The sequence below is a fragment of the Tricharina praecox genome, assembly GCF_024521635.1.
Source record: "Tricharina praecox strain CBS 144465 chromosome Unknown BZA05scaffold_31, whole genome shotgun sequence".
NCBI classification, from domain to species: Eukaryota; Fungi; Ascomycota; class Pezizomycetes; order Pezizales; family Pyronemataceae; genus Tricharina; species Tricharina praecox.
The window spans coordinates 215,925-234,863 of record NW_026250433.1 but is presented as its reverse complement, the minus strand read 5'-3'; the positions used below and the strand labels follow the sequence as shown (position 1 = coordinate 234,863).

The 18,939-nt window shown below is 56.2% G+C and overlaps 6 protein-coding genes across 6 annotated transcripts; 1 reads left to right on the top strand and 5 right to left on the bottom strand.

The window, feature by feature from the left end:
- Positions 1 to 550: 550 nt before the first annotated feature.
- Positions 551 to 1,471, bottom strand: BZA05DRAFT_410060 (uncharacterized protein). Its single transcript, XM_051484852.1, has one exon. The coding sequence runs from the start codon at positions 1,193 to 1,195 to the stop codon at positions 956 to 958; it is 240 nt and encodes a 79-aa protein (XP_051335789.1). The 5' UTR covers positions 1,196 to 1,471; the 3' UTR covers positions 551 to 955.
- BZA05DRAFT_176434 (Alpha/Beta hydrolase protein) lies at positions 939 to 2,621 on the bottom strand. The gene is made up of 5 exons (XM_051479262.1): positions 2,255 to 2,621; positions 1,940 to 2,199; positions 1,782 to 1,875; positions 1,505 to 1,724; positions 939 to 1,442 (listed from the first exon to the last, which is right to left on the bottom strand). The coding sequence occupies exons 1-5, from the start codon at positions 2,374 to 2,376 to the stop codon at positions 1,236 to 1,238; spliced, it is 903 nt and encodes a 300-aa protein (XP_051335788.1). The 5' UTR covers positions 2,377 to 2,621; the 3' UTR covers positions 939 to 1,235.
- A 1,154-nt stretch (positions 2,622 to 3,775) lies between these two features.
- Positions 3,776 to 4,820, bottom strand: BZA05DRAFT_410056 (uncharacterized protein). Its single transcript, XM_051484851.1, has one exon. It carries the CDS (start codon positions 4,684 to 4,686, stop codon positions 3,985 to 3,987), a length of 702 nt encoding a protein of 233 aa, XP_051335787.1. The 5' UTR covers positions 4,687 to 4,820; the 3' UTR covers positions 3,776 to 3,984.
- A 1,198-nt stretch (positions 4,821 to 6,018) lies between these two features.
- BZA05DRAFT_410049 (uncharacterized protein) lies at positions 6,019 to 8,983 on the top strand. Its single transcript, XM_051484850.1, has 2 exons — positions 6,019 to 6,978; positions 7,053 to 8,983. Exons 1-2 carry the CDS (start codon positions 6,456 to 6,458, stop codon positions 8,774 to 8,776), a joined length of 2,247 nt encoding a protein of 748 aa, XP_051335786.1. The 5' UTR covers positions 6,019 to 6,455; the 3' UTR covers positions 8,777 to 8,983.
- Positions 8,984 to 9,750: 767 nt separating this feature from the next.
- Positions 9,751 to 16,538, bottom strand: BZA05DRAFT_421913 (uncharacterized protein; the record flags this gene model as incomplete). Its single annotated transcript, XM_051485760.1, has 5 exons — positions 9,751 to 9,768; positions 9,801 to 9,935; positions 10,161 to 10,174; positions 10,478 to 13,436; positions 13,500 to 16,538. 5 exons carry the CDS (start codon positions 16,536 to 16,538, stop codon positions 9,751 to 9,753), a joined length of 6,165 nt encoding a protein of 2,054 aa, XP_051335785.1.
- Positions 16,539 to 17,447: 909 nt separating this feature from the next.
- Positions 17,448 to 18,934, bottom strand: BZA05DRAFT_410038 (uncharacterized protein). The gene is made up of 2 exons (XM_051484849.1): positions 18,711 to 18,934; positions 17,448 to 18,623 (listed from the first exon to the last, which is right to left on the bottom strand). Exons 1-2 carry the CDS (start codon positions 18,798 to 18,800, stop codon positions 17,706 to 17,708), a joined length of 1,008 nt encoding a protein of 335 aa, XP_051335784.1. The 5' UTR covers positions 18,801 to 18,934; the 3' UTR covers positions 17,448 to 17,705.
- Between the last annotated feature and the right edge of the window lie 5 nt (positions 18,935 to 18,939).

The window sequence follows — 18,939 nt, the reverse complement described above, 5'->3', positions numbered from 1 at the left end:
TTCGGGGGCTCCGGTGGACGGATGGACGGATGAAATGCCTACCTGCCTACTAAATAGGAGGTAAGTACCTACTTGGGGGTGTGTGTAGTAGACGTGCGGCGATAGTCATCGGTGCTCTACGGTGGGTGATAGGTGATACCGGTATTAACCGACTACTACAGTACCGGTACTATTTACTGGTAGTAGTAGGTAGCAGAGTGACTGCGGCTATGTTGTACGGCTGACAGTGAGGCTGCAACGTTGCGTTGCGCAGAAGGTGCCTCATGGTATCGCACTCAGCACCTGCTGCATCTCCGCTGCGGAAACGTTCCCCCAGCCACCCTCAGGTGTGCATAGGAAGCATGTGAGAGAGCCTAGAAAGGCCATAGACAATAAACTAATTCCTATTCTCTCTTCCAGCCCAGCCACCTCCTGCGTGTGTGTGGCATGGCCGAACAAAGAAACCCCGGTCACCCGTGACAACAACAGTTACTCGCCAGCGCTACAAGCATCACTACCGGGGGTCCCAACTAACCGCCCCCGCCGCCGTCACCGCCGTCGCCCCCGTCGCCCCCGTCGCCCCCGTCGCCGCCGCCCGCTACCGCCCGATACCATGCCCGCCTCCACGTAGTTTACCGCCGTGCCCACTGCCCGCTGACTAAAACTTCCAGTTTACCATTGAGCCTTGCAGCCACCACCGCGTCAAGTATGCATACAGTGGACCCAGCGCCCAGCACCCGGCGCCCAAAGCACAGTCGCCATAGCCGCTCGAGTAATTCCTAACTCGAAGTAGAACGACGTTACGGCAGATACCTTGGGTTCCACGCGATTGCGCGATTGCGCTTGCAGAGGTGAAGCCTGTGCGTGTGCCCTGTGCCTGTGCCGCTTCGATGCGCGGCGGGGATAATGGGTAATGCGTGGACGAGTGCACGGCCGACTCGCTTCGGCCTGATGGGCCACTACGCCCTCCGCCCAGTCACTCGGGTTGTGTGCGCATAGCGGCAGACCTCACGGTGCGCAGAAAATATGAGTCTTGAGTGACCGCAACCGCAAAATCTCGATGCAGCGTGCACCTGCCACAGTTCTGCGAACATATTACAAACATACACATTACGAACTTGTAGCGCTCTAAGTAGGTAACTGCACCCCCCAACTCCACGCATCTAAAGAGAAGAAAAGAAGAAAAGAAAAAGCAAAGTACCAGCCGGAACGCCATCCCCCGCCCCCACGCCCCCACCGATTTGTGCCCAATGGACTCAATCCGTTCCCACTGCGTTATCCACCTTCACAACACCACCCTTCACGATTCCATCGATCGCACTCCGCAGCTCCGCATCCTGGCCCTTAACGAACGCCCAGATCGCGTCGTCGCCGCGCAGTCGTGTGTCCTTGTGCTCTGTTCCAGGTATTATACACACTGTAGTGTTCACCGCGGGGACGGTTTGGAGGACTGCGTTTAGTTCCTGTCTTGTGTGTTAGCCGTGCGCGAGGGGGGAAGGGGCGGGGTTGGGAGGGGGGAAGTTACGTAGGTGTGCGAAACGAGCACGGTAGTATCGTCCTCGCCGTGGACGAGTAGTACATTCGTGCCCTTTGCCAGGCGCCGAGCCAGCGCGATCGGCGGGAACGGATCGAAGCGGGCGCCTTGCACCCACTTCAGGTGGGCGGGACTGCCGAGCCAGAGTTTCCATGAGGTGGGGATCGACACGTGGAGGTATTTCGCGAGATAGAGGAGCACCCAGAAGGGACTGTAGGGCGTTAGTTGGTACTCTAGGTGTGAGGAATGCGGAATGCGGGGGACGAACGTTAGTGCGCTGATACTTGTGTATGGCGAGACGAGCACCACCCGGTCCGCATCCAACTGCTGCTGGGCGGCCAACCACATAGTCGGACCACAACCTGTTTCCCATCAGCTCGGGACCATCGCCTTTCCCCTCCGCTCCCCCCTTCATGTCGAGCATACCAACCGAGTTCCCGAGTAAACACAACCTCTTCCCGGCGGCCCATTTGAGCTCCATAACGAACGTCACCAGCTGCAGCGCATCGGCGCACAGGCGCTCCTCCGTGGCGGGGCCCGCCGTGCCCCCATATCCGGGGTAGTTGTGTAGCACCACCGACACCCCGCGCTTCCCGGCAAGAGACTTCCACTGTTCGACGCCCGTTGTGTCGAGCGCCCGGAGGCGCCCGTGAGAGACGAAGACGACGGTGGGGGATTCAGGGGCGCTGAAGGGGGGAGGAGTCAGCAGACTATCGCAAGAGAGGGGTTGAGGGAAGCTACATCAAGACAACATATTCTATCTCGCCGACTGCGTCGGTGCGTCGGAGGCGCTGAATGTATGGCGATGCATCCCGGTTGGAGACGCCGGGAAAGGCAAAGTATGTCAGAAGTTCTTTGATCATCGTGGTGTTTTATGCGAGGGAGGTTGGCGTCAGTACCGACCGGAGTAGGGGTGTGAAGGTGGGAAGATATAAGATTGAGATGCAGGCGCAGACTGAGATGTGATGCGACACATTCAACCGTGCCTGACGAGCACGCGGACACGCATAGAATCGAGGGCTCAAGTAGAATGAGGGGTGTTCGCTCCTGCTTGCTCCGACTGCATGGTACTCTGGCGTACAACTCCCATCTACAACTCTAATGCGAGGGTATGGGCACGGGCAGTGTTGCCTGTATTACCCGCCAACCGCGCAACTTCCACTCTGATTCGCGCCGTGGCTATAGGATGATACCTACGGTATTCCCTCGAAACCGAAAACAAAAAACAAAAAACACATCTCTCTGTTTGCACCGCCGAGGCCATCACACGTGGTACGGCGCCCATCGACGATCACGCAAATTACTCGCGGTAGGGCCATTATTCGTCCTCAACTTTCAGGTTCTTTCTCTGTTCGTTTCCTTTGTTCTCGCCGGCCACGCGCACACGGATCGCGGAAATCACCGCCCTAGACACCGTGGCTAGCCGCCTGCTATCTCTCTAGCCGCGACTGGCTGTGCTCAGATATCTCATCACCCGCTAGATTGGAACCCTCTACTAGTATCTACTAACTAGTACTCTCCCTACTCTACACTGCCCGCTCGCCAGTCGTCGGATTCAGTTACTTCCTTCGTCCACGCCGCCTGGCCCCAGCAAACGATAAGCGAGGATGCCTTGGACTGGTGATCAATGATCATCAGAGTGCCCTGGCGCATAACTTCAATGGTGGTGGTGGTGGTGGGGTGGTGTTGGTGGGGTGGCTATGGATTCGGATAAGGACTTCTGTCTTGCTCAGGGTCATTGCCCATCCGTAACCCGGGATTCCTAAAGCGCAGAGCACCCTATGCGCGATGCCAGCGAGCAGAGCATCCTATGCGCAACGGCAATGAGCAGAGTCATGACTCGTGAGAGCACGGTGAGCCGGGCTTGTGCTCCTCAACGGATCCGGACCGCAAAATCTGTTGAACCGTCGACGGGGAAAAGCATAAAAAGCCGTCTTGCTCAACTTCCCGTAATTACATAGATAATATTCCCGCTCCACCGCCCCGAATCGAGTCACTTCCGTTTTGACGTCGATTAGAAACACACTTGCGGGAACACATCTGCGGGAACGATGTGAAACCGGACAGCCAAGCAGCCAGGTGATCTATGTATCATCCCGCGTGAGCCTCAGATTGATAGGAACAATAACCCACAAAACATCCATTGTCCTGCCCCGCCCTGCCCTGCCCCGCCCTGCCCTGCCATGCCCTGCCCCGCCCTGCCCCGCCCTGCCCTGCCCCGCCCTGCCCCGCCCTGCCCTGCCCCGCCCTGCCCCGCCCTGCCCCGCCCTGCCCCGCCCTGCCCCGTCATATACCCTCCTTCATAGTATACATGTTTCCGTACCCAAACGTCACTGCCTGAAACGACTATGAACTAATCTGAAACGCAAATGGTATACACAAACAAGAAAACAAACATGCTGCGCGCATACATCGTCGCAGAAACCGGATACCGGAACGGCCACTCCTCCAAACAAAATAAAAGCTCCAATCTATGACCCCCCCTTCGTATGACCCGCCCACGGCACCCTTTCCCTCTCCAGGTTGAGAATCGTACACACCAGATGGTACAGGAACAGCCCCACGAACAGGAACACTTGTAGTCCTATGACGACGCCGATGAACACCAGCGCCGCAATCGAGACCCAATAGGAAACATTCTCGAACGGGACGTTCTCTATTGCGGTGCTGAGGACGACCTGCATGGCCGAGAGTATGACAGAGAGATATACCACCAGCAGCAGGAGCCAGGCAAAGTTCTTGGAGAAGAACTGGTCGTACTGGGCGTACACCGAGTGGTAGTTTTCTCGTCGGAAGATGCGGTAGATGTGATTTAGGCGTCGGAGACGGAGCTCACCGTAGCGGTAGCGCTCGCTCACGTTGCCGTCCGCGATGCCGTTGCCTCTCTGGACGGACGCCGCGATTCGGCTCCAGTCCTCCCATCGCTCCAAGCTATCGGGAAATAGTCCCAGCTCACGCGCGATCCGGAAATCGCTCGGGTGCTGCACCAGCTTCGTGTAGGTGCTGAGGAGGCCGTTGGCGGCGCGGAACAGCTGCTCGTCTGCACACAGCACCTCGTCGTAGTAGTCCCAGTTGAGCAGCCACTCCGGCAGCGGCTTGACGTAGTACGTCGTATCGAACCACACCAGGTGCAGACCGATGTTCTCCGACGGAACGATGTCGCGCTTCATCATCCGCTGCGAATGCAAGGGCCGGATGTTGGCTGGTCGTCCCGCCCACCACAGGTGCAGGTGCACATCGTCGAGTCTACGCACCGAGAGCTCCTTCTCGGCGTGTCCCTCGACGGTCGTCGGCGGGACGATGGGCAGCCCCGGGATCGAATCATCGGTGAACGAGGCCGGTTTCGCAGCGGACGTCGGCGACGAGGTGTGCGGCTCCGGGAGCGAGAATCGCTTCTCGAAGGGTGGCTTTCGCCGTTGGTTGAGGGGTTTCCCCCGCTCTACGGCATCTGACGAGTTCCCACGCTGCATGCTGGAAACGGACAATGACATGAACGGCGGTGATAATAATGCAATGTCTGGCGGTCGGAGATGAGATGAGGGGAGCCGTTCGGATGAGTGGGAATATTCCGAAAATTGCAGCCGACACCTGGGCATTTCATCGCAACGGCTCGTTCGACTGCCCATGTACTCTTAGGTATAGGTAACCAACCGTCACGCCGACGGGCGCCGCGATCCCTACCTCACTACAGATGACCGCGAGAGAGGGGATCTACAGTACAGCGGGACGCAATGGCATGTTCGCTCAAAGCTGGTGTCGAAGCTATCGAGGCATCGGAAGCTCGGCTTCGCAGTCGCCACGTAGAACGCCGTGGATGGTGTGGCGGTCAAGTTAGCTGAACTGACCTGATCCGATTAGTTGGTAGGCCGTGCCGAAGAGAATCCGCCGCTGGGCAGTGAACTAGGAGATGGCATGCGGGATCGATGGGCCGGGAGTGGTGTATGTAGCTAGAGTCTATAGATGAAGAGAGTAAGTAGAGCCAGAGGACTGGTACCTATGGCTAGTACATAGTACATACATCATATGTGCTTCTGGATCTGCGCTCAGCGTTGTCGACCCAACCAAAAGCTGGCGAGCCATTCAGGATTCCCCTCCTAACCCATTAACCTGAATATCCACCGGTCCGAGTATCTAACTAAGTAGGTGGGTAATAGAGTATTAGTGCATGCTGTTGATCTTCAGTTACAAGTGGTGACATACACACCGCCATCTCAATGTTATCTGTCAGGTTTTAAAGACTTGGTGTTTCTCGCCATCGCATAGCCATCAACAGCTGCGCGCCACACTCCACACTCCACACGCCACACTCCACAAGTCACTCCGACATGTCCTATCACCAGCCATTGCACACGCCACCCCAGCCTCAACGACTGCCCCCTATCGCTTCCCTGCCGCCTATCATACTCTATGGCGCCAGTGGCGCAACCCCCTCTCTCGCGCCACAAAGCCTCCCACTGTCCCGACTCCCAGGAGTCCAACTTCCAAGCCTCCAAGTCTCCAAGACCCACATGCTCGGTGCCGATCCAGAATTAGATTTCCTCTGATTTCCTCCAGGCTCCGCGTCAGTCGTTCGTCTGTGCTGACACCGTTGCGACAAAAAATAATCCCCCTACACACCGTACCATGCCATGCCACGCCCACTGTTCGGCGTCTGCAGCTGAAGATCTAAAGACGCTGATCTTGAAATCTGATGTTTCCCCACTGCAATCATCCAAGTCACCAGAAGCCAGTTTGTCCGTCCACACACCTCCACACGTTTGCCTTTCTGTTTCCCCCCACAACGACCAACCGGCTTTGTACTTTACTTCGCGACCAGAGTAAAGTCGAAGCGTGGCCGCGTAGACAGAGCTCCTCCTATTAGCTGCTGTTTGTCTCAGCTGCCTAAATATACAATACCATCTGCGATACCTACGGCCCCCTCTCCCCTCCGCGCACCCCAAGTATGACGGTGCTGGAGGCTGAGACCCTTTCGGTTCCGACATCGACGACGCTGGACATCTCCCGCTCCACCTCTCCTGTCGCCAACCGTCAACCGTCGCGTTCGCCGCACCCCTACCGCCGTCGACAGGAGTCCAAAAGACCTGCGCTTCAACACCACTCCTACCCCCCGACTCCAGCGCTATTGTCGTCTCCCGAGTCCTCGAAGCCTGGAACCCCCCAGAAATCTAGCTATTCCGAGTCCGGCACGGAGGCCGACGATGAATTGACGCGAAGACTCCCGGCGCCCCCAGCGCTAAGGCGCATCTCCTCCGAGGATGAGGTTTGGAACCGTGACGGCAGCGGGTTAAGGGGGAGGGGACGACAACGCAATGGGGCTCCGTCGAAAGCGGAAAGGCCAAAGAAGAGAGCGGGTATCGCCTTCATCAGAAGGGCTATCGAGGTTGCGCTGTCGCTGGTGCTGGTTGTTGTCGCTCTGTTGGGACAGGAAAATAGAGCTTGGCGGGAGATGCTGCTCCGAAAGAAAGGTCGGCCGGCCCACCCCCGTTCCTTATGGTGTGCGTCGATTTGCTCGAAGTTCTAGGTGCTGATGGCTACGTAGAGGTCATATGTTGGTTGATTCCATATCTAGGCTTGGTCGCCGCGTATCCCTTCCGGGTGCTGCTACGTGACGGCACCGTGCAGCTTCCGCGCTCACTTGATCCTTCGCCGTTGCTATATCCATCGCTATTTCCTGTCCTCATCGCGCTGTCCCTCACACCGGTAGGAGCAGGCATTTCGAATCCGTTCCTGCTGGTTAACCTGGTCCTATCGATCTCCAACCTACCACCTATACTGGCGTCTTCATGGAACCTGCAGTGGCTTTTGTCGCTGTTACCACTACTGCCGTCCCAGTGGGATCAGGGCCAAATACCAATCAACGACACGCTCTCCCTCATCACACCCATTAATATAACTTTAACTTCTGCTCTGACGAGCATCCTACATCCATCCTTGACTTCGAGCGAGCTGCGTCTGCTCTCGTCGGCGCTGATCAACCTTCTCTTCCATGCGTCATCTCCGCAAGCTGTCATCCTTAGGGCTCTGGTATGGGGCGGTGGTGTGGCTGTTTTTCTTCTATGCGAAGACGTCATCTCATGGAATGTTATGCTCGCCCGTGTTCCCATCCACCGCTTTCGGCGTGCCGGATACGCCATCATTGGGGCCAGTCGGCTGCGCAGGTTGGCAGGACTGGAGAAAGGCATTTGGTCTACGTACACTCAAGCAAGCGACAGCGAGGCGGAGATCACCACGCCCATCAGGCGGCAGGCCAAGCCCAGAAAGGGATCATATTTTGCTACGCTCACCAAGGAACAAGCCAGGGTGCGCCGGCTGGGATATACTGCATGTGTATACAGCATTGTGCTGGGAAGTGTTTTCTTTGCGTTGAGGCCTTACATCAGGGATCATGCCCTTGACGGTATGGACCCATTTGTATGGGCTCCTGGCTACGTGTTCTGCGGTCAGAGCTGGTATCAGCGACTCGTGGACCGGTTCAGTCCCGGATCTGGATATTGCGTAACGGCTGGGTCCACGGCAGCGGCAAATTTGCGACTAGGCATCGTCGGCTTCTGGGCTGTCATCCTCACCATCGGACTCACCGTGGTGACGACATTTGCACACAAGCTGGAGGTTGATACCCGCCGCAAGATATTCCACGGCATGGTGGTGCCCATGTTTCTGATCCCTGGGCTGCTCGACCCACCGTTCACCCACCTCTGCCTCAGCATTGCCGTAGCCCTGTTCCTACTCGTTGACCTAATCCGTGCCGGCCAACTTCCCCCCGCTAGTCAATACATCGCCCGGTTCCTGCAACCATACGTTGACGGCCGCGACCTCAAGGGCCCCATGGTCATCTCGCATGTGTTCCTCCTCGTCGGCGCCGGCATGGGCTGGTGGCTGACCCTCGCCTCACGCTGCCAGAGCGGCTGGGACTGGGAAGAGCCCGCATCCCTCACGTTTTCCACCGGCGTTGCGTGCGTTGGCCTCGGCGACGCGGCGGCATCCCTCATCGGCCGCCGGTTCGGCCGCCACAAGTGGGGCTGGAAAGGCGGGAAGAGCGTGGAGGGCAGCCTGGCATTCACGGTAGCGGTGGTTTCCGGGCTGGTCGTGGCGAGACTGTGGATCGTCGGCACTGACATGGGGGACTGGGGGGTAATGGTCTGGGCGAAACTGCTGTTTGCGGGCGCGTGGGGGAGTATGCTCGAGGCTACGGCGACGGGCGTTAATGATAATGTGGTGGTGCCCGTCGGTGTGTGGGTCATTGTCCGTGGGTTAGGACTATGATACCTAGATGTACTTTGTAGTTATAGATAGACTTTTTTTCTACTTTTTTCCTTTCTTTCTTTTCTCCGGGGTATTATACATCTCCAACTCTAATATTTTCATCGGAATGGTATGGTTTTCTCTCTTTCTTTGATTACGGGGCGTTGGGAAATGTAAGGAGTTCATTCTAGACCTGGAAATAAGAGCTGCTTTTCGTTCGTTGGTCTACCTATTCCGTCTGTCTGCCTGTCTGCCGGGCAACTGAGGCGCCGCACCGAGGCCAGGCGAAGTGAATAACAGCTCCAAGAAACCATCAATGACACTCCCGCCTCGGCCCGACCAGACCAGCCAACCCGCCATGCCGAACAGGAACCATCCCCGTCGTGAGCCACACTCAACGTCCCGTTCCAACTCAAGCTATCACTCGACCACGACGACCTTTGAGCGCTCGAACGCTCATTCACGCTCAGAGTGCGTCTCCCCCCTCCCCCCACCCCACCCGTGTAAGTATTCCGCCCGTGTGCTCGCACCTTGGAAGTTGTGTTCGCAGCACTCGGGCCGCTACATACCCACCTAGTTAATTCCGCCTCCCACCGCGGAAAACGGCGTCTCGAGCGTCACCGAGCATCACCGAGGACTATGTAAACCGCAACTCCTCGAGCCCCCACAATAAATAAGAGCTGCTTTTTTCGTTCGCAGGTTCGTTCTTTGGCCTGTTCCGTCCGCCCGGCTGTCTGTCTATATATCTGTCGGGCAACATCGGCATCGCACCGAGACCTGGGTAGGTAGGCCAGACGAAGGGGATAACTCGGCCCGGCCGGCGGACCCGCCATCCCGAACTCCTAGGAGCCATCCCCGCCGCGGGGCGCTCAACGACCGCAACCGCTGCCGCAGCCGCATGTTCTTGCAACCCTACCTATCACTCGACCACGACAACCTATGACTCTATGAGCGCTCAACCGCTCATTCACGCTCAGAGTGCGTCTCCCTCACCCTCACTCGACCACGACAACCTATGAGCGCTCAACCGCTCATTCACGCTCACAGTGCGTCTCAGGGTCTCGGACTGATGCTTCGGCGGGCCGGCGTCGGTGCGGTATTTACCTATGATGGGTGCGGTTGATGTGTAGGGCCGAGTGCTGGGCAGAAACTCAGCTCGGCCGGGCAGGTGGGTCTGGTTCTGACCTTTGTAGTAGTTACCGCAGACTCGCGGTCGATACTCAATAGAAGTTCTCAGGCAATTTCACCCACAGCCAGCGAGCACGTCGATATCCAGTAGGTAAGCAAGTAGTTTATGTGCAATAAAACATAACTAGCAACCGTCTACCTATCTATCTATGATTTCCCTTCCTCCCAACGATCCCCACCTATTCCCATTCATATTACGAATAAACAAAGTACATACCCAAGCGTGGAGTACTGTAGATAACAATGATACCAAAATGCGCACTTCCCGATGCACCCCCCCCTATGACTACAAATGAGTAAAGATGGAAAAAACACAAAACGCCACCAGGAGCCCCCCATAAACACACAATACAGTCGAATCAGAAAAAAAAGTCGTAATTTTAGTTACAGACAAAAAAAAACTGACAAAAACACAAAAACAAACAAAAACCAAAAACAAAACAAAACCAAAAACACCACCCACATCTTCCCCCCCCTCCCCGGGGGTCTACTTCGAGCGAGTAGAACGGCGGGCGGCAGCCGTAGCTGCCTTACCCTTGCGAGCCTTTGCAGGCGTCGCAGTCGTCCTCTCCTCCTCCTCCCCTCCCGAGACCGCGGCCTCCTCGGCTTCCGTCACCGAGGAGGCCTTGAGCGCGCGCTTGGCCGGAGCCTTGCGCGGCCGCCCCTTGGCCATCGGGAGGGGCTTCTCCTCCTCCTCACCCCCCTCAACCGCGGCCTCCTCGGCTTCCGCCACCGAGGAGGCCTTGGTTGTACGCTTGGCCGGAGCCTTGCGCTTGGTGGGCGTCTTGGCCGGGGCGGCAACCGCAACACCAGCCGCGACGAACGGTGTCGTGGACCGAGACCGCAGATTGCGGGGCTCGGCCACGGGCTGCTCACCGTCCATCGCGGCAGCCTTGCGCTTGCCTGCCCTCTTGGCAGGCGCAGCCGCTGGAACACCAGCGGGGACAAACGGCGTCGTCGAGCGAGACCGCAGATTGCGGGGCTCGACGGCGGGCCCATCAGCCACTAGTGCCGCCTTGCGCTTGGCCACCCTCTTGGCAGGCGCAGCCACCGGAACCGCCGCTGGCACAAGCGGGGTCGTTGACCGAGGCCGCAGATTGCGGGCCTCGGTCGGTGGCTCGACCTTCGCCGGTGCCATCTTGCGAGGGCGGCCAACGCGGGCCTTCTTTGGCGGGGAAGGGGCCCCTTCCTCCACATGATCCCCCTCAACTGGGGGCACATTGCGCTTCGCCCCCCGCTTTTTCGCCACGGGGGGCCCAGTTATGGGAGTGATGGACCGATTCCGTAGAACGCGGCCCTCATAGACAGGGGCGCTAGCGACCCCTGTGGCCTCGGAAGGCTCCTCCTTCACCGAGATGTCAGTGTCCACCGCCTCGGCGGTGGACGTTTCCGGGGTGGCGAGCCCCTTGCTGACAATCTCGGAAGTGTCAACCTTGACGTTCTCCTCGGTGTCCACCTCGGTTGCCTCCTTGACAGGCTCGTTGGTTTCAACTTCATTGGAGCCATGCTCTTCGTTGATGCACTCCTCTTCCTTGGCCGTCTCCTCTTCGTTCACGGGCTCCTCTTTGTTAACGGGCTCCTCTTCGTGGACGCGCTCTTCTTCGTCGACGCGCTCGGTAATCTCGCAAGTCTCGGTCTCGACAGTAGTCACAGAGTCCACAGCATTGACGGTCTCTTCGATCACTCCATTGGCTTCCGGAGCAGTAGGATCTTCGTCGACGCGCTCGGTAATCTCGCAAGTCTCGTTCTCGACAGTAGTCACAGAGTCCACAGCATTGACGGTCTCTTCGATCACTCCATTGGCTTCCGGAGCAGTAGGATCTTCGTCGACGCGCTCGGTAATCTCGCAAGTCTCGGTCTCGACAGTAGCCACAGAGTCCACAGCATTGACGGTCTCTTCGATCACTCCATTGGCTTCCGGAGCAGTAGGATCTTCGTCGACGCGCTCGGTAATCTCGCAAGTCTCGGTCTCGACAGTAGTCACAGAGTCCACAGCATTGACGGTCTCTTCGATCACTCCATCGGCTTCCGGAGCAGTAGGATCTTCGTCGACGCGCTCGGTAATCTCGCAAGTCTCGGTCTCGACAGTAGTCACAGAGTCCACAGCATTGACGGTCTCTTCGATCACTCCATCGGCTTCCGGAGCAGTGGGACCCTGAGGTTCGCCGGGAGCAGCCTCCTTCGCCAGGCACATCTCCATTAACATCTGCTTGGAGGCTTCGTCGACCTCATCGTCCGCGATAGAAGCTTCTCCGAATGAGTCGGGCTCATATTCGTATTCTGAGCTGGAATTGGATTCCACGTATGTCGCTGCGTCTCCATACTCAGAAAGCTCCCTCATATCGTGCTCCCCTTCTTCTTCTTCCGCCTCCTCCAGCATTGGCATACTGGTCTGGGCCTTTGGCGCTCTCGACCGCTCCTGGTACCTGTACCCCGGAAGCGACATCATGGTTGAGCCCTCAAAGTCCACAAGCTCCTCATCATCTACCGGAGTCTGTTTCGGCTGTGGCACCTCCTCCGTCCCCGAAGAGGATACCCGCTCTGCCGCCGTTTCCTTTTCGAAATCTTCCTCCAATCTCTGTTGCTCCCTCTTCTGTTCGGCTTCAGACAAATTGGAGCCGATGTCGCCGAAGTCCTCGTAGTAACTTCCTGTGCGAACATCTTCGGAATTATACTCTTCATCGGTATTTTCATGGAAAGGCTGAGCGTCCACCGTAGTCTCCGTTTCCATCGTCTGCTGTGTACTCTTCTTATGACTGCGATCCTCATCCTCATCCAAAAGAAACTCCCGAGGAAGCATTTGTCTGGTATCCGCCTTGTGAGAATCTTCATCTTGATCCTCCGGGTTGGCACTACCGGTTGTGACATCGGGTCCAAATAGCGTATTATCCAGGGCAGTGATGAAACGACCGAGAGAGCTGTCCTTAACCAATCTCCTTGTCTGGTCTCCTTCCTCTACCTCGTCGAATCGAAGAGGTTCCTCGAGTTCTACCTCTATAGCGGTGACTGGTGCTTCCACAACAGTGGCAGATTCCTTCTCAAGGACCGCCTTACGCAACGGAGTAGACGATGCGACAGGTGGTTCCTCCAAATCCCCCTCATCCGAATCCGAAAGAAACTCACGAGGAAGCATTTGTCTGGTATCCGCCTTGTGAGACGCTTCATTTTGATCCTCCGGGTTGTCACCACCGAATGTGACGTGGGGTCCTAGCAGTCTATGATCCACGGAAGCGATGAAGCGACGGAGAGAGCTGTCCTTATTCATTCTCATCGACTCGTCTTCTACCGCCGCTTTGGGCTGTTCCTCAGTTAATTGCGTAGATGGCTGAGCGTCCATCGTAGTCTCCATTCGCATCGTCTGCTGTGGACTCTTCTCCTGATTGCGGCCCTCCTCATCCGAATCAGAGACAAACTCCCGTGGAAGCATTTGTCTTGTATCCGCCTCGTGAGCCTCTTCGTCATTCTCGTTTTCAAACTCTTCGTCATTCTCATCCTGGTTGGCACCAGTGACATTAGGTCCGAACAGCAAAATATCTAGGGCAGTGGAGTGACTTACAGTGTTGTCCTTATTCATTCTGGTGGACTCTTCTTCATTTGCCTCTTTGGGCTCTTCCTCAGTTGATTGTTCGGATGGCTGAGCGTCCATCGTAGTCTCCGTTTGCATCGTCTGCTGCGGACTCTTCTCCTGATTGTGGCCCTCCTCATCCGAATCAGAGACAAACTCCCGTGGAAGCATTTGTCTTGTATCCTCCTCGTGAGCCTCTTCGTCATTCTCGTTATGAAACTTTTCGTCGCTCTCCTCCTGGTTGGAACCACCGAATGTGACATTAGGCCCAAACAGCGATAGATCCAGGGCGGTGAAGTGACCGGCAGTGTTGTCATTATTCATTCTGGTGGACTCTTCTTCATTTGCCTCTTTGGGCTCTTCCTCAGTTAATTGTTCGGATGGCTGAGCGTCCATCGTAGTCTCCGTTTGCATCGTCTGCTGCGGACTCTTCTCCTGATTGTGGCCCTCCTCATCCGAATCAGAGACAAACTCCCGTGGAAGCATTTGTCTTGTATCCGCCTTGGCAGACTCTTCATCTTCCTCATTCTGGTTGGCACCACCGAGTGTACCATCAGGCCCGAACAGCGAAAGATCCAGGGCAGTGAAGTGGCCGACAGAGTTGTCCTGATCCAATCTCCTTGTCGCGTCTCCTTCCTCGGGTTCTACCTCTGTAGCGGTGACGGATGCTTCCACAACGGTGGCAGATTCCTTCTCAAGGACCGCCTTACGCAACGGCGTTGACGATGCGACAGGTGGTTCCTCCAGATCCTCCTCATCCGAATACGAAAGAAACTCCCGAGGAAGCATTTGTCTTGTATCCGCGTTGTGAGACTCTTCATTGGACGATTCGACTTCATCATAATGTGATTCTTCTTCATCCTCTTCTTGCGAAAAGTCTTCCGAAACGTCTTCCGTCATATTGAACGCGAGAGAACTATCCGATCCCATACTAGGCAAGTATACCTCCGCCTCCCGTAAAGTTTCGTTGTCTTCCGAGTCATCGCTGTAACCCGAAACATCATACACAGGCGAACCCGAAACATCACCGTACCCAGGCCAACCCGACGCATGATTGTAGGATTCTGGCTCAACGTCGAAAGATTCACTGCGAATAGAGTCTCTGGACACGTTCGATTCGTCATCGTCCGACTCCACTCTCGACGAGTCGAGTTCTGCATTGTCGGAGAGATCCACTCTGGAGGAGTCGAATTCTGCATTGTAGGAGAGCTCCACTCTAGAAGAGCCGGGTTCGTCAATGTGCGAGTCCTCCAGTCTGGACGAGTCGGATTCTTCCTCTTCCGAAAGCTCCACCGGACTCGAGTCGCGACGCGGAAACACACTCTCCTCCATGCTCAGAGTCGTATCATCATTTTGGTCCCAGTTTTCAGCAAACGAGACTTTCTTCTTGTTGGTGGGTGCCTTCTCGGCAGACTCTTCGTCATCGTCATCGTCCGAAGTCTCCATTGGACTCGAGTCGCGATGCGGCAAGATACCCTCTTCCATGCGCTGAGTCATATCATCGTCTTCGTCCGAGTTCGTAGAAAACGAGACTTTCTTCTTGATGGTGGGTGCTTTCTCAGCAAGCTCCTCGTCTTCGTCGTCTGAAGTCTCCACTGGACTCGAGTCGCGATGCGGCAAGATACCCTCCTCCATGCGCTGAGTCGTATCATCGTCTTCGTCCGAGTTCGTAGAAAACGAGACTTTCTTCTTGATGGTGGGTGCTTTTTCAGCAGGCTCGTCGTCAGCATCTTCCGAATCGCTAATAAGGTTGATGACTTCAGGTGATTTCGGGCCTCTGGACGAAGTCGATTGTTTGGCAGGGGTGGCGCTTGGGGCGTACGAAGCAGATGCCCAATTAAACGGCGGCGCTTCCTCCGGCTGCTCGTTCAAAGACCCCTCGTCCTCGGAGCCAGTGTCAAATTCGGATATATCGGATTCATCTGCCTCAGTCGACTCCTCCACGAAAGAGGACGGCGCTAAGCCCTGCGTGTAGCGATCCCGGTTGCGCGTCTCCTCCCCCGCTTCTTCTGCTTCCTTCAAACGCTTGGCACGATAGTAGTCCATGCGAGCCTCTTCTTCTCTCTCTGCCTTAATTTCTTCCAGCATGGTCCGGGCTTTCTCCACACTCTCGAGAGGATTTCCACGCGTCTGCTTAGCCTTAGCTATCTCGAGTTTCCTGGTGGCCTCGCGCTCTGCCATACGCTCGTTGATCTTGTGAAACGTTCGTGGTATCTTCTTGCCGGCTGTCACAATCTTGCTCCTCAACTTAGAAGCGAAGTCAGATTTAGGTAACAGAGGGGGCAATTGCCTGGCCGCGCTAGGTGTAGACGGCGCAACGCTAACGCCGGAGAAACTCTTGATATCTCTAAGCTGAGACGCGGTATTCGGAGGGTTCACGAGTCCAGTAGGAAACGATGCACTAGCCATCGGGGTAGGAGGCACTGGCTCTGACTGTGCTTGTGGCGGTAGGGGTGGTAGCCTCTGTCCAAACAAGTTCTTCCTCTCACTGGGCGGAACTATCTGCGTCGGCTCCCCGAAGTAATGAAACGACCTCGACGAGGTGTTCTGGCGAAGCGTGTTCTGGTGGGTCGAAAAGGGAAAAACCGGGCGACGTGCCGGAACCTCAGGCTCGGTTTGTGAATCCTTCGATTCCATACTCTTGTTCAGGCTGGGGGGCTGCGGGCGAACTCTGCCGGGCGTTTTCTCGACTTTGGTGATACGACGGGGCGGAGGACCGGGCCTTCTGTTCGGTGTTGCCATCTCGCTTGAATTGAATGCGGTGGTCTTGGGTACGTCACTGAAGAATTGGCTGATCGACCGTTTCTTTGAACTGCTTCCATTCAGATTCCTCTGGCTGTTCGTGTTCGTCGTGAAAGGGGTCGTTGGCGCGACGCCAGTAGACGCGATTCTTGAAGTAGGAGGTGTAGTAGGCGACGTCATGTTGTCGTTTGTGTTAGGTGTGTTCTCGTTCCCAACGGATGTGTTCGAGATGCCGGGCGTGAGCGTAGGCGTCTTCTTGCCGAAGGGTGTGAAGCGTGACGGCTCCATTGCGTGAAGGTTAACTGGACGCGATCAAGATCAAAGTCAGTCTTGCTGATGCCGATGGGTGGACAAGGATGGGGAAGATGATGCGGCTCCACGTTGGCGGAGCGGAACTCGCCGCCGACCAACCAGACACACAGCGCAAACAACAGCGTCTAAGAAGACGCCGCTGTAGCTCAGGTGTTCTGCGAACGCGACGAGCTCTAGGAATAGGAAGAAAAATGTTGGGATAAAGATAGCCAAGAAGCACTCACCCGTGAAGTAAGCTGTAAGTGTCTTCTAGATAGGTCGAAGGAAGTGGGGAAATTGTATTCGAGATGAAGTCAAGATTGCTTTCGAGGTCGATGTCGAAAATCGGGCGTGTTGGTTAGCAAGCTAAGTAACAGGAGCGATGGGGAAGAAAGAAAAGAAGGAGAGGAAGGGAAGCAAAAAAATTGAGGTCATTCAGGAATCGCGAGCTCCCGCACGCACTAGCGTCTTTTTTCACTGGCGTGCGCTTCGCCGCTACCGACCCTAGGGTTTGAGCGCGCCAAGCCATATACGGAAATACAATACACTAGTCGGTTGACCTCCCGAATGACGCACGTGTTGCTGCAGCAGCGGTGCAAAGATGAGATTGATACCAAATACTTATCTGGGTCCTCACTCGTGGAGATGGGCGATGTAGTCCGAGTGCATGCGTGTAACATATCCACAGCCATTGACCTGATTGCTGGATAGGATGCGGTGCTCTGCTAGTACAGTGATACCGTGAATTTCCTGCTTTAATCAAGCTCATGCCACTTTACGATTCGCTGGATGATTCTACCACTGAGGTCGCCAGCTGAGAGATGCGGTGAAGGATGGAAATGATTGATTACGGCTGTGTCACGATGGCCTGGATGCCCACGATGGCTATGGCTGTGGCTGTGGTTGTCAGGCGAAAGTTAATGAGACTACCATTCCGATTTACATCACAGAAAACAAAGGTGGGATCTCATTAAACACAGAAACAGAAAAGTACAGAATTTGTGAAGAAGCAAAGCGTATGATTCCCTCCCCTGTTTTGTGATAGCGGAACCTTTATGCACCATCCATCAAATCATCATCGTAATTGCGCACTTTTCTCACTTTTCACAACACCGCACAACGCAAATCAGAACCAGAACATCAATAAGGCCAAGCGATGCCCGCTTATTCCTCGTCCAGCCATCCCTCCAACAAGATCTGCTCGGTGAAATAGGTGAGGATAGTGTTGGCTCCAGCGCGCAACATTCCGTTCAGGGATTCCAACGCAGCAGTCTTGAGGTCGAAGACACCCTTCTCGGCAGCCGCGTGGATCATGGCGAACTCTCCCGAGACCTGGTAGCAAGAGATCGGAACGTCCTTGGCGATATCCTTCGCGTCGCTGAGAACATCCAGGAACCATCCGGCAGGCTTGACCATGATTCCGTCAGCGCCCTCACCGAGATCACGGCGGATCGCACGACGAGCGAGACCACGGCCGGTGGACGGGAGCTGATAACATTTCCTGTCGCCGAACGAAGGGGCCGATCCAGCAGCATCACGGAACGGGCCGTAAAGGCAGCCAGAGAACTTCGCCGCATAGGAAATGAGCATGACCTTGTGACCGACATCCGCCTCGAGGAGGCCCTTCTTGATAGCGAGGACGCGTCCGTCGTTCATGTCCGACGGAGCGACACAGTCGGCACCGGCACGGGCATAGTCGACGGCGGTGGCCGCAATACGCTTGCAGCTCTCCGCCTGGTTGAGTGTTCCGTCGGCGTTGAGCACTCCACAGTGGCCATGGCTGGTGTATTCGCAGAGACACACATCGCACATGACGAACATCTTGGGAAACGCCTTCTTGATGGCCTTGATGGCGAGAACCACGGGACCGTCGGCAGCGGAGGCCTGCGAGCCGGTTTCGTCCTTCGCGCCGTCCGCAAGCGGGACACCGAAGAGGATGACGGATCGAAGTCCGCGCTCGACAAGCGGGGTCAGGAACGGGATGAGCTTGTTGACACCGCGACGGCCCTGGCCGGGAAGCGAGGGAATGAGAGTCTCTTCATCGGGATTGTCGGTGATGAATATAGGGTAGACGAGAGCCGACTACAGAGTTAAGTTGGGAATTAGCTGCACTGCACTTGCATGCAATTGCAACTGCAGGCGGGAGATGCGATGTGGGGTAACACAAACCTTGGTGAGCTGACGCTCGGCCTGCCACTGGCGGGAGAGCGGATGGTGGTATCCACCCTGGAGAATCGACGAGATCTGGGTTTCGGACATTACGGAGGTCGTGCGATAGGGGTACTTAAAGGAGGATTTGGGGGTGTATGCGGGGGGAACGAAGGGAGCGGAAGTAGTTGTGGATACGAGAGTGGCGGAGAGCAGAGTGTCTAGGGGTGTCCGCCGGTGTCCGCCGATG

Coding starts and splice junctions, on each gene's coding strand:
- BZA05DRAFT_410060 (XM_051484852.1), bottom strand. CDS start 1,195: ATGGCGTTCCGGCTGGTACTTTGCTTTTTCTTTTCTTCTTTTCTTCTC.
- BZA05DRAFT_176434 (XM_051479262.1), bottom strand. CDS start 2,376: ATGATCAAAGAACTTCTGACATACTTTGCCTTTCCCGGCGTCTCCAAC. Junction 2,200..2,254: donor ATAGAATATGTTGTCTTGAT/GTAGCTTCCCTC, acceptor TCCCCCCTTCAG/CGCCCCTGAATCCCCCACCG. Junction 1,725..1,781: donor ACAAGTATCAGCGCACTAAC/GTTCGTCCCCCG, acceptor AACGCCCTACAG/TCCCTTCTGGGTGCTCCTCT.
- BZA05DRAFT_410056 (XM_051484851.1), bottom strand. CDS start 4,686: ATGATGAAGCGCGACATCGTTCCGTCGGAGAACATCGGTCTGCACCTG.
- BZA05DRAFT_410049 (XM_051484850.1), top strand. CDS start 6,456: ATGACGGTGCTGGAGGCTGAGACCCTTTCGGTTCCGACATCGACGACG. Junction 6,979..7,052: donor GATGCTGCTCCGAAAGAAAG/GTCGGCCGGCCC, acceptor ATGGCTACGTAG/AGGTCATATGTTGGTTGATT.
- BZA05DRAFT_410038 (XM_051484849.1), bottom strand. CDS start 18,800: ATGTCCGAAACCCAGATCTCGTCGATTCTCCAGGGTGGATACCACCAT. Junction 18,624..18,710: donor CCGAGCGTCAGCTCACCAAG/GTTTGTGTTACC, acceptor TTAACTCTGTAG/TCGGCTCTCGTCTACCCTAT.